At 33.5% G+C, this 13,782-nt stretch overlaps 1 protein-coding gene across 1 annotated transcript; it reads right to left on the reverse strand.

The window, feature by feature from the left end:
- Nucleotides 1-1,363: 1,363 nt before the first annotated feature.
- LOC127138521 (ADP-ribosylation factor 1) lies at nucleotides 1,364-8,583 on the reverse strand. The gene is made up of 8 exons (XM_051064987.1): nucleotides 8,127-8,583; nucleotides 8,000-8,038; nucleotides 7,620-7,682; nucleotides 6,192-6,210; nucleotides 4,514-4,625; nucleotides 3,383-3,430; nucleotides 3,002-3,132; nucleotides 1,364-1,765 (listed from the first exon to the last, which is right to left on the reverse strand). Exons 1-8 carry the CDS (start codon nucleotides 8,227-8,229, stop codon nucleotides 1,732-1,734), a joined length of 549 nt encoding a protein of 182 aa, XP_050920944.1. The 5' UTR covers nucleotides 8,230-8,583; the 3' UTR covers nucleotides 1,364-1,731.
- Nucleotides 8,584-13,782: the final 5,199 nt, after the last annotated feature.

Here is a 13,782-nt window from a genome sequence, read left to right on the forward strand (position 1 = left end):
TTGATGATGAAATATCATGATAGACTTAGGTTAACAAACATATATGTAAAGTTACATATTTTGTGTGTATTTTGTGTATGTGATAATACTTAGGTTAACAAAAATATATATAAAATTACGTATGTGATAATAAATATTTATGCTAAATTGTGTTTTGCTTCATCTTTTGTTTACCATTGTTTCTAGTTTTATGAACCGTGTATATTCCAAAGTATAAAATCTAGAAGAAAAAAAAACTCCTAAATATGAGTGCATGTTACATTCATAATAAATTTATAATTAATTAGTCACATTAGGGAAGAATCCCAATAGTTCCTCAAGCATCATAGAAAATTGACTTTAGATACAATATGATGGGGCGCGCGCAGAATTTAAAATTTAAAAAAAAAATATTTGTTTTAACGTGCTTCAGACTTTGTTGTTTATTTGGAACGCGCGTAGAATCCAAAATTTTAAAAATATATATATTTGTTTTGACTTGTTTCAGACTTTGTTGTGTATTTGAAACGTGTTCGAATTTTAAAATTCATAATCGGAAAACATTTTTAGAGATTTGTGAGAGTATATGATTAAAGCTGTATTAAAAAATCTCCTTCATTTTTGCTTTTAAAGCCGAGATTTTAATCACCAAAGAAAACGGTAATACTTTCTTTTAAAGAATTAAAAAAATTGAAACAGAAAATAATATAATAATTTCAGTACAAAGAAAGAAATGTGTTTCTAATGATTAAATCAAATTGCTAACAAGTTGTGGAATTGGTCAAATTTTAATTTGGTTATTGGTTTCACATTAAAGTTCCGTACCATATAGGTCGGTGAGTAAGGGTGGAAAAATAAATTCAGTTTTGCTAATGGAGTCGTTTCGTTCTGTTCTAGTTTTTTTTACCTTTTTTACAGACCCACGTTAATATAACTTTTTATATTTTGTGCAATATTTTTAAACTAAACACATTCTTTTTATTTTTAAAATTGTAGTGTTTTTCAAAATATTATAAATCTTTTTATATTGATTTTTTTTAAATTTGGATGACTAATTTGAACATCTTATAATATAAACATTCATTATTAAAAAATAAAATATAATTATAATTATAATTTTTTCAAAAAAAATTATATTATAAAAATAATTTTTATGAAAAAACTCTTTGAAATAACTTTAAATTTAAATGAATTTTTAAAATTTTAATATTTAAAAAAAGTTTTAATAAAATGATTAAATATATAAAATAACATTTTAAAAATAACTATTTAAAAGAAATTCCATTTAAAGCTTTTATAAAAAAAATTATATATTTTTTTATACAATGCTACACTTTAAAAAAGCCAAAATATAATCTCTAATTATAGGGAAGTAACATCCTGCTTCATCAACCACCATTGTCATAATTAAACTGGTTACTATGAGCAAATATCTCACATATAAACCCCATGTAGCTCAATTACACAAATTTAAGACAAATTTTTCTTTAGAAAAACTACTCTATACGAAGGGGTCAAGAAATGATCTTACAAAATAAAAATATAAACGGGAGCGACAAAAGGATAATAACAATCGTTGACCAACATTCATATAGTTAATCTTTGAACACAAAAAACGGAATAAAATAGTGAGCCTGGATAACAATAATCATTATATCGTCATAGTGAAAGTGATACCAAAATATGCATGCCGAACTTCCTTCTGAACTCACCAACCATTCTTAAATATCTATCTCATTGAAGTTTGCATCTTCAGCTACCTCCAGATTTGAGTGTATTGCTCAACCTATATATCAACATTAGCCGCAGTGAGTAAGGAAAACTAAGTGCAATGTTATATCAAACATGCAGCTGGAAACAGTGTAACTAAACATCTCAAATAGAGGGATATATTTCAATATTGGGAAATAGAGTATCAAACCAGTAACAATAGAGACCCATTAATAACTGCACAACTTAAAAGTAAAGTACATAGCATATTTTCTAGACCAGGGTACACTTCCCATCACATTTCAAACGCCCATATGCAAGGTTGATCCAATTCTATTGGATAGTGATATATATTTTGCATATACTAGTATGTCATTAGGCAGCCATCCAAAATCACTAGATTCTTTTTTGAAGTTTATCGAATATATAATGTACTAGTGCATGGTATGAATCTAAAAATAGAATATTCTTATAATAGTGAACAAAGAGTGAATGTTTTAGTCCTTATAATATCACAACTTTTTAAGTTTAGTCCCTACATAAATTTTATAAAATTCTTGTCTCTATTAGACTTTTATAGGGACTATATTTTCGTAGCCTAGAACTAAAAGCACCCATTACTCGTAAAATGTTTTACAAATAGATAGCACCCTAGACCAACAACTACACTTATCTAGTCGCTCAATTAACATAAACCAATTGAGCTACCCCTCCCACTCAACCATTAATTGGATCAAAACCGATAAAAATCAGTTTACTCGGTCAGTTTCCTATAAATTACACTGACTCCCCCAATTCAACATTTATCCGGCCAAGTCTTTTTCTTTTTTTTTGCCTTTTGCATATTTTAACTTTTGTTCAATTTGCATAACATCTATACCATATCAAATGAATTGATATGTTATTAGATAGATGAAATTAATATTATCAGTTAATAGTTTTTTATTATCCTAAAATTGCTAATATTATAAGTTAGTGGTTTTTATCATCTTAATTGTTACACATTATAATTGATGGTAATAACGTTAAAAATAAATTTACAAATTTCTATTGAAGTATGATATGAATTTTAAAATAAATAAATAAAGTATGATATCTATAGGTTAAGTATTTATAATTTTTTTTAATATATACTATTGACCCAGTATCCTGACTGAGTTGATGATCAATGAGTTTTATAACATTGGAAAAATATCCTCAAAATACTTATAAAAAATGAAAAAGAATAAATTAGCAATGAACCAATACTACTTGTTTATGATATTTGATATCCTAACAACCTTCAAATATCCTTCCATTTTAATAGACTTACCAGTCAAGGCCCTCAAAAAGTCCTTCGCCTTTGATGGCAGAAGTTTTAAAAATAGACCATTGGCGATTTTTAATCTTGTGTAACTCGAGAGACTCCGTCACAGCAGCATCATCAAGAGCACCAGGAAGGTCCTGTATAATGGAATGGGACACGCATGAGACAAATTAATAAATAAACTTCCAAAATTTTAGCTTCATTATGCTTGCCATATGATCTATGTGCATGTACAAATTGAAGATATCTTTAGCATTAATGCATTATGTCAGTTAACATAGACTTTCCCAGATAATATCAGCTTCATAACTCTTATATATACAGTGCTTAATTTTTATCCCCCTAGAGAAAATATGAGAATACAATAAATATATATAAAATTCTGACCTGTTTGTTTGCAAAAATGAGAACAACTGCACCTTTTAGTTCTTCTTCCTAACAAAAGATTCAGAGAAAATAATTAGTGTTAGCTTGTTTTTGTATAACTGAAATCACAATCAGACGAGACAACACAATCATAGCCAAAGGGGAATTGGAAACAAATAAAATCTAGTCAAACGAAAAATAGGAAATAGATAAAAATCAATTGGGCATCAAATTGTATTTAATGTATTAAAAAAAGAACTAGATTATAATCACATAAAAAATGAAATTGACAATCAAGCCAGAGCATATTTTTGAATCAAATTTCCTAATCATGAAACGCCTCCACAATAATAGTGCAATTGCTAAGGTTATGTTTTGTTTGAGAAAACACTTTTTGTTACAGTTTTTATTGATAATTACAAAAATGTCATTATAGTTTTAATTTGTTTCCTGCTATCAAGGAGCACGTGACATGATGCAAAATGATGTAGTCACCATTTTCTAAACAAATCTTTAAAAACAGTTAACTACTTAAAACAAAGTAGGATTTCTGTAATTACATTTACAAATGAAAATAAGGAGTAGAAAAGTATTTTTCAAACAAAAAAGACTCTAACTAAATCTTCAACAACAACAATCAAAGCCTATTCATAAGATGCTGCATAGATATAAATCATTTTTAATTATTTCACCACTAGTTTTTCTTGCTTTTCCTCTCTCTTCTTCCTTTGATTATCGACTATCTTCCAATTCATAAGTTTTTCTTAATGAGCTCCTGCTCCCATTGGTTTTTTTCTCATATATCCAAACCATTTTTAAGTTTAGCTCTACCATCTTAATAGGTTCTATTCACCTATGCCTACTTTTTCTTTAATACATTCCTTCATGATCTTATATTTACTTATAGCACCATTGTAGCTATGCAAAAAAGTTTCCTATTAGCTTAGGAGAAAAATATGATCACAAATAACACCTAAAGCATTCTTCTCTAGTCCTCTTAACATATGTTCAAGATTCGCATAATCTATATACTTTTGAAATACAACCTAGAGCCCACAGTCCCTTGTAATAGAAGCTACACAGAATTTTAAGAGTAACAAACTGAATACTTGTACCAAAGTTCCAAATGAAGTGTGTATCAGGAACATATACCTCTAGAATAGCATGGAACTCCTCCCTAGCTATCACAAGCCTATCGGTGTCACTTGAATCCACAACATAGATTATTGCTTGAGTATTAGGAAAGTAACACCTCCAATAAGGCCTAAGGACAAAAATGATAATCAAACCCAGCAAAAGGTTAGAGAATAAATATTGACTGCATATTTATTAGGGACAGTTATTTTCCCATTTTGTGGTTCGGTCCACCTAGTTATCGATTTGCCAGTTATTTGTTCTTTTAATCATGCTACCACCATATAATTTATTTACCCAATTTATATGTAAAATGGCAAGTGAGAAGTAAGAAGTAATTCATGCACAAAATGAGGCCTTTTTAGGCGTGGAAATTTATTGAAGTGAAATTTATCACATGCATGTTTGTTCAAACAGGGCACAGACAAGTATATGATTGCAAAATGACCCTTGAAGGAAAAGGAAAATAAAACTCAAAGCTTAGCATGATACATCAAAATTGAGCTAAACTACATGGGTGTGTAAGTGTAACACTATAAATAAATTAATATTAGAGAAATTCATCTTTGAATCCACAAAGCATTTCTTTTCATAATATAAGCTAGTGTAATTTCAAATGAACAAGATTGTTTTAGGTGTCTGTTAATAATGTCTGTCAGTGAGAGTGGGTTATGTTAGTTGTCGGACCGAGGTGGTCAGAAGAAATAAGGCATGTTGCCTATAAATAAAAGGAGATGTTGAAAGAGATACCACTTGTCATTTTCGAGAAAATTGGGGACTTTGAGCATAAGGAGGTGCAAACCCTCCAAGTCCTGCAACATCTTTCTGTAATTGGAGGAGTTTTATCCTTTTCTTTCAAATAAAATACCAGGTTCCTAACAGATGAATTGGCATATTAAAGCTTCTCATTATATTTTGTCCTTAACCTCGCGTGAGATTGTTATTATTATGCATTGATTTTCTTCAATTACTTTCTATTATTTTAGATTTTAGACATTTATTTTTATATTATTAGAAGAGTTTAATTTTGATACACTGTTAGTGAAAAAAGTTTTACCTTGTCAAAAAATTATTACAAACTATATGCGACTTTAAAAGTAATTATGATTAAAGTCAAACAGTTTTAGCGATCCGACAGTTATGATTGATTGCCGGTGTAAAAACTCTTTACACTGATGGTGTATGTGAATGAAAGGAATTTTTCTCAATCTACCCCTTAAACATGATGAGTTTACCGTAAACATGCTATAGGTAGTGCATTTTGATAGAAATTCATTACCGGAAGGACTCTTCCGGTAGTGTATTTTAGCATATTTGAACATATAAAGGGGGTGGATTGAGAAACTCTTAATTCTTACTAGAAACATATACGCCCACACGCACATCTACACATGTTAATTAACTACATAAAGATTGGTATTTTCTTACAGGAAATATTACAAATATCAAGGAATTTAGAGTAGGTTCATATACAGGTAAACGAGAATATGGAAGAGTTAAAATATTCAAAAATGCATGACAAATGGAGTAGCAACAATTGAATTATATCCTAATATCAATTATAGATGAGCAAAAGAAAATTGTGACATTGCAACACATCAAAAATAACCAGTTATTTGCTCTTAAAGGAAATTTATTTTAAAATTGCACATGTTTCATCAGTCAAAGGAAGCAAGAATGAAACCAAAAGGCTTACCTGATACTTGTTTGCCCACCTGTATAAACAAAAGTTGGATATCAGAAATTGAAATAAGCCATCCGATATCATATAATATTATGTCTTGTACAACTATAAGCTCACATGACTATAAGTAATAAACTATATTTATGGTTTCATGCGTGTTTATTTTCTTTCATGCGTACAAAGAAAATAGCTCGACACAGGAAAAACAATGTTACCATCAAAGGTTTCAGCATTTTTTAATCTTCCCCTGCACTATATATCAAAATTCAAAACTACAAAAACAAAAACAAACAAAAAATACTACCAGCCAGAAGAGGACAAAAACCATCCAAACTTGCATTATTACATGTTGTATTTATCACTCCAATACCCAGAAATGAGACTAGCAAACCTCAAATTTAAACCATGGGCCCATGTAAGCTTGCTGGTGTCTAACATGAGACAGAAATGTCATGTCATGACAGTTGACATATAGTCCTATGTGTAGAGATGGAGGTAAGTCAAGCCAGGTTCAGAAGTTGATTTAGATAGTATAAGATTTTAATAGGGAGAAACAATGGTTGTTGTTGTATAGGATTTGGGCCAGACTCATCAAGCTCAGGCAAATTGTTGCAAGTAAGTTATCTAAGCTTGAGCAAAAACAGAGGCTCATTTTCTTAACAAGTATTGCTTGTTCATGTCAAGCCAAACTTGAGCTAGGTTGGCTCAAATTTCATTCCTACCTCTACAAAAAAAAAGGTCTTAGACTGCCTGTGAATTACTTATAAAATTTAACTTGGCGCAACACCAAACTCTTTGTTTTGTTTGCAACCCTAAGTCATTAAGATGTGTAAGCCATCTACTCTACATAAGGGATGGAAATTGGACCTCAACGCTAGACGCAATAGGGTACCCACAAAAATTATCCACTATAAATAGAGTTTTACTATTATACAGGTACAGCAGACATAGGTAATTATTCACCTACAAAAAATTAATGGTGATGGTACTGTAGTATTTGCGAGACCTTTTACAACAATTCATATTGAGTTACATATTATATTTTTAAAAACTATTATCTTTATTACAGTATTTTTATAATTTAGTATTAAAATAGTACTTTTATTTTACAACTTTGAAACAAACACACAAAAAAAGACAAAATAAAGGGAAACCATATTTCACTATCTAAAAGCCACACACACTGGTTTGGTCTATGTAAGGATCTTTAAATAAACGTGGGTAGCCTGTACAAGCACAAGTGCTTTAGTACTTTATTCATTGCCATCCCTATACTAAATTATGATCAAAAAATGCAAAAATATTTGAAAAGATACATGGTCATACATATGACTCTAGCAGGTTTCAAATATGCTTAACAGCGGTGAAAACATACACAATAAAACATACATAAAATAAAAAATAAAAAATAAAAAAGAACTCATGTGAACCAAGCATTACCTAAATCCCAGACTTGAAATTTGATGTTGTTATACTGCACAGTTTCAACATTAAACCCGATGGCTGGATCAAATAATCAAATAAACCAGTCAGCCAAAATATCACCAAATTGTGCATGTATTGATAACATATGTAATTCTGTTCTGTCTACATTATATTCCTAACAACTTTTTCATATTTGACCTCACAAGCATATTGTTAAGCACTATTTTAATCTGTACCCAACTCTGTAACAATTCTTTTGAACCAAATAGCATTGCTTCTAAGTTATAACTTGAATTGAAACTCTAAAACTAAAACGGTTCAGCATACGAAATAAGAAAACAATGCAAACATTGAAATTTAGAGGGAAAAAACGCAAAACGAGATCGAGTACCAACTTGGAATGGTAGAGACAACTTCCCCCATCTGAAGCCGATCTGAAAAGCAAAATAAAAAAATTCACCAAAGTAATACAAAAATCATCGAATTGACTTCATAAAATGCATAGAGAAATACGAAACATACAGAGAATAGTAGTTTTTCCGGCATTATCGAGGCCGAGAACGAGAATTCGAGCTTCCTTGTTACCGAAAACAGACGAAAACAATCTGGTAAACACCAATCCCATCTTCCGATTCGGCCGAGGGAAAATCGCGGTACACGGTTATGGTTAGAACATGAATCAGGTGAAAACGATTCTTACCGAGAATTCGCTTAATCGGAAATTTGAAATCGGATCAGATCTCGGAGTATATACTCTGAATCTGAGGAGAGGAAATGCATGCAAGTTGAATCTGATCTGTGTTTACGATGGAAGAATGTGAGATTTGGGGAAGGAATTGTTAGGTTTCGTGAGGTTTTCAGATAGAAGAAACGAATCGAAAATGGAAGAGGGAATATCGATGGTGAAAATGATGTAGATGGTGATGATTTCGATTCCCTCACCTTTCAGTTTTTGGGATATGGCATCCATTTTTACTTCATTTCGCGCATTTAGACAGGAATCGGGAATTTGGGCCGTTCTTTTCGATAATATTTTACGTGGCACCCCCGTATTTAGATTCACACCTCTATAATTTTAAAATCTCATTTTTAACCTTTTTATAATTTTTCTTTTTTAAACTTTATATATATTTTTGAAAAAAGTTACTCTACAAACCTCGATGAATGTCAAAATACATGTACAAAAATTTAGGATTTTTTACCTAATTAACCCACATTTTCGAAGAAATTCCCAAAATAACCCAGTTTTCAAAAAAATTCCCAATATACCCCACTTTTAGAGGGAGGCGCCAATTGGATTGGCGCCCCCTCTTAAAAATTGCAAGGAGGCGCCAATTGGATTGGCTAGGGCAGGTCATCCAATTGGCGCCTATGTGTAATTTTTAAGAGGGGGCGCCAATCCAATTGGCGCCTCCCTTAAAAAAGCCTCAAATGAAAAAACTTCCAACATGAAAGTTGTAGATCTTTTCAAGACAATGAATTTGGATATAAATTTTGCAACATTTGGAATTTTTTTGAGAAAGTTATGGGCAGTTGAAGTTGGACTTCTGAGTTTTTCAACTGTTATCAGACCGATAATGTTTTGTATTATTGCATGTGTTTCTTTTAGGAATATGAATTTTTGTCCAACATAACATTTGAACTAGACATCTTAAATTTTCCAATGCACTTGATCCCACCTCACAATAATTAAAAATGAGTGAGTTAGATCCCTGCGAACTTGACCCAAAATTAGGGTTTCTGTCAAAATGACCTATAATGTTTTGAAATTAATGATGAGCTTCCAAGTTTCAAATGGATTTTTGATGAACATGAAAGTTGTTCATATGGCGACTGTTGTTAAAACTTGAATGGAGGCGCCAATTGGATTGGCTAGGGCAGGTGCCCTAGCCTAGGGTAGGTGCCCTAGCCAATCCAATTGGCGCCTATGTGTATGTTTTAAAAGGAGGCGCCAACTCAATTGCCGAGTCCCTCATAAAATGCCTTTTTTGTCTTATAAATAGATGCGTAGTGTGACCTATTGTTCCACAATTCATATAATCATTTGGCTATCATGTTTGGTGTTCGTCGCCGATACGGTAAGGTGATTTATGCGAGAGACAAACCTCAATTGCTGATGCTGTTTTGGAACATCACCACGTTAGATCAACTGAAGAGGGAGCTGGTTCGATGGTTAGACGGGAAACTACCAGAAGGGGAAAAAATCAGAAGTATTGAGAGACTTGACAATATCTTTGGTTGGGTGCGAATGAAGACTGATAAGGATGCTAGGGAAATGATGTTCGGTCGAGACGATATTAATTTGATTGTTGTAATCAGTTAGAATTATTTATGTTTTCAGATGTTTTGTACTGATGTTGGTTATGAAACTCGTTGTAACAAGAACTTAATGATATATAATGATTGATTGTTACAGAAATACAATGTTACAAAAAGCATAAGATCTAGATACAATGTTACAAATAGCTTAAGATCTAGATGATGCTCCTTGATTGGGACAGTTGTTTTTGTTGTGTCCTGGTTGACGATGTAACACCCTTCTAAAATACCCCAAATATTTCAATTAAAATAGCAACATATCAATCAGAGTAATTATGCCCCGAAGGGTGTCACACAATCATTTCACAACCATCATCAGAATATCCTGTCATGCTCATTTATTTAATCCAAATTATAAAGTATCTGCATAATACGCAGCGGATAAAATCAATTCAATTATTCACATCATGTAACATATTACATGCAAAATGGTTCACAACCAATCAATAAAATATTCAAACATCCCTTCCCGATGTTACATCTATCAGAGCATGACCCACTAGGAGACTACACTAGACTCCAAGCACTAGCTCCTATTCAACTCACTGCTCGTTACCTGAAAAATAGGTGTAAGGGTGAGTTCCTCAATCAATATAATAAGCATTATACAACATTATGTAATGTTAAGTAACTAACGCATCAAATCACTCTAACCAGACTACACACTCAATAACGGCAGTATCAATTCGAACATCATATTCAATACCAATACAACTCATATTCATACTCAATATCAACACGAACACACGTATAATATTGGAATACATCCATTCATATTATACGCCATACACATATTATGCAATGAGACTCCATGCATGCGGTACCGACTATTTGTGAACATATAGTTCACCTCACCGTCCAAATCCAGGCACGGCTACCAAGTCCAACTAGTCCCACTCATTTGAGACCTAGTGACTCACTCACTAATTCCTCACCACGGGAATTAGCTACCACCCCTCAAGGGCTATGCTATGCACGCTAATTCACCTAGCATGCAAACATCGACAACAATCCATAATGACTAACTCACTAATTCCTCACAATGGGAATTAGCTACCACCATAAAGGCCACAATATGCATGCTAATCACCTAGCCATGCTACATCATCAACAACAATTCAAGAATAGACATATGCTCACACTCTAAGCCATAAAACAGTCTATTCACAAGTGCACACATAACTGATACATTCACAGCATCATGCATACCATCACACATCATCAGTATATTATCACATAAGCATATCATATCATGCCACATAATCAAAAACAGTATTAGCACACTCTACTAATGCCTATACTACTCAAGACCCAACAAAACAACAACAACATTACCACGATATCACATCTGGGAGTTTAAAACGCGAAATCTGCCCTTCAAACTGATATGGCGAACGCCATTAGGCTAATGGCGAACGCCATTAGCGTTACACGCTCTCATTCTGGAAAAACTGTCTGTCAAACTGATATGGCGAACGCCATTAGGCTAATGGCGAACGCCATTAGCGTTAAACGCTCTTATTCTGGAAAAAAAACCCAAACGGCGAACGCCGAAGGCATAATGGCAAACGTCATTTGGCTGTTATGTGCATAGATGTTAAATTTCTACGAATTCCTTTTCAATTATCGTCCAATTTCATTCATCCACTGGCCGTTATGTGCATAGATGTTAAATTTCTTCGAATTCCTTTCAATTATCATCCAATTTCATTCATCCACTATTTCACAAATTCATCATACATCAATCTAATCAGAGATAAACAATGGTTATCACTACCCAGTACATATTATCATATAATACCCTTTAACCGATGATAAACCCCCCTTACCTGAATAATCCGGCGAATCTCAAGCTTCAAGCTCTTCCCTTCTCCAACCTTCTTCCTCTTGCTCTGCCTTTGCCCTTTTCCTCTTTCACGATCGTTTTCTCTGTTTTTCACGTAAAAACCTTTTTACTCCAAAATGGGACTTTTTCCTTAATTCCAACTTATATATACTTCCAATAAATAATTATCCCAATAATTTTTATTCCAAAATAATAGTAATAATAATCCAAAATTCCAATTATTCAATTAAATTAATAAAAAAAATATTAATTTAAATTAAATAATTATCTTATTTTAATTGGGGTGTTACAACTCTCCCCCACTAAAAGAGTTTTCGTCCTCGAAAACATACCTCAAGCAAATAACTCCGGATAAGACTCCTTCATCTGACTCTCAAGTTCCCAGGTCACATTGCCACCTGCTGGTCCTCCCCAAGCTACCTTCACCAAGGCAATCTCTTTACCCCGCAACTGCTTCAACTCTCGATCCTCGATCCTCATAGGTGATGTTTCAACAGTCAGGTTATCTCTCACCTGGACATCATCTACTTGGACCACATGCGACGGATCATGAATGTACCTCCTCAACTGAGACACATGAAAAACCTCATGCAAATTCGCAAGTGGCGGCGGTAAAGCGATACGATAGGCTACCTCCCCTATCCTCTCCAAAATCTGGTAAGGACCAATAAATCGAGGTGTCAACTTCTTCGACTTCAAAGCTCGACCAACCCCAGTTATCGGAGTAACACGAAGAAACACATGATCTCCCTCTTGAAACTCAAGTGACTTCCTCCTCTTGTCGTGATAACTCTTCTGACGACTCTGAGCAATCCTCATCTTCTCCTGAATCATCTTAATCTTTTCCGTAGTCTGTTGAACAATCTCCGGTCCAACCACAGCACTCTCACCGGACTCATACCAACATAAAGGTGTCCGACATCTCCTACCATACAAAGCTTCAAACGGTGTCATACCAATGCTCGAGTGAAAACTATTGTTGTAGGTAAACTCAATCAAAGGTAAATAACAATCCCAAGCACCTCCTTTTTCCAAAACACAAGCCCTCAAAAGATCCTCTAGTGACTGAATCGTCCTCTCAGTCTGACCATCAGTCTGCGGATGATATGCAGAACTCAATCTCAGCTTAGTTCCCAAAGCCCTCTGCAAACCTTCCCAGAACTTCGATGTAAATCTAGGATCTCTGTCCGAAACAATACTCGACGGAATACCATGCAAACTTACAATTTTCTCAATATACAACTCAGCTAGTCTCTCCAACGGATAATCCATTCTGATCGGAATGAAATGAGCCGATTTCGTCAATCTGTCGACAATCACCCAAATAGCTTCAAAATTCTTAATTGTCCTCGGTAACCCAGAAACAAAATCCATACTGATACTATCCCACTTCCACTCTGGAATAGCCAACGGTTGCATTAGCCCAGACGGCTTCTGATGCTCAATCTTTGACTTCTGACAAGTCAAACAAGAATAAACAAAACTCGCAATTTCTCTTTTCATTCCCGGCCACCAAAATAGATTTTTCAAATCATGATACATCTTCGTAGCCCCAGGATGAATACTCAGGCCACTACGATGTCCTTCCTCAAGAATACTCTTCTTAAGTTCGGTAACATCCGGAATACACACCCGATTACCAAATTTCAAAACACCGTTCTCATCAACTCTGAATTCACCACCTTGACCTTGATTCACTAGAGTCAACTTATCAACCAAAAGCACATCGGGTTTCTGACCCTCTCTAATCTCATCCAGAATACCACTCGTTAACTTCAACATTCCCAATTTAACACTATTGTGAGTACTCTCACACACCAAACTCAAGTCTCTAAACTGCTCAATTAGATCCAATTCCTTAACCATTAACATAGACATATGCAATGATTTCCGACTCAATGCATCAGCCACTACGTTTGCTTTACCCGGATGGTAATTCAAACCAAAGTCATAATCCTTCAGAAACTCTAACCATCTCCTTTGTCTCATATTCAGCTCTTTCTGATCAAATAA

Source organism: Lathyrus oleraceus, chromosome 4 (genome assembly GCF_024323335.1).
Source record: "Lathyrus oleraceus cultivar Zhongwan6 chromosome 4, CAAS_Psat_ZW6_1.0, whole genome shotgun sequence".
Classification (NCBI taxonomy): domain Eukaryota; kingdom Viridiplantae; phylum Streptophyta; class Magnoliopsida; order Fabales; family Fabaceae; genus Lathyrus; species Lathyrus oleraceus.

What these genes read in the sequence shown, in the direction of transcription:
- LOC127138521 (XM_051064987.1), bottom strand. Translation starts at nt 8,229, where the DNA reads ATGGGATTGGTGTTTACCAGATTGTTTTCGTCTGTTTTCGGTAACAAG. An exon ending in CGGAAAAACTACTATTCTCT is followed by an intron (nt 8,039 to 8,126) that starts GTATGTTTCGTA and finishes TTTGCTTTTCAG; the next exon opens with ATCGGCTTCAGATGGGGGAA. An exon ending in CTTTTTGAGGGCCTTGACTG is followed by an intron (nt 1,766 to 3,001) that starts GTAAGTCTATTA and finishes GTTGATATATAG; the next exon opens with GTTGAGCAATACACTCAAAT.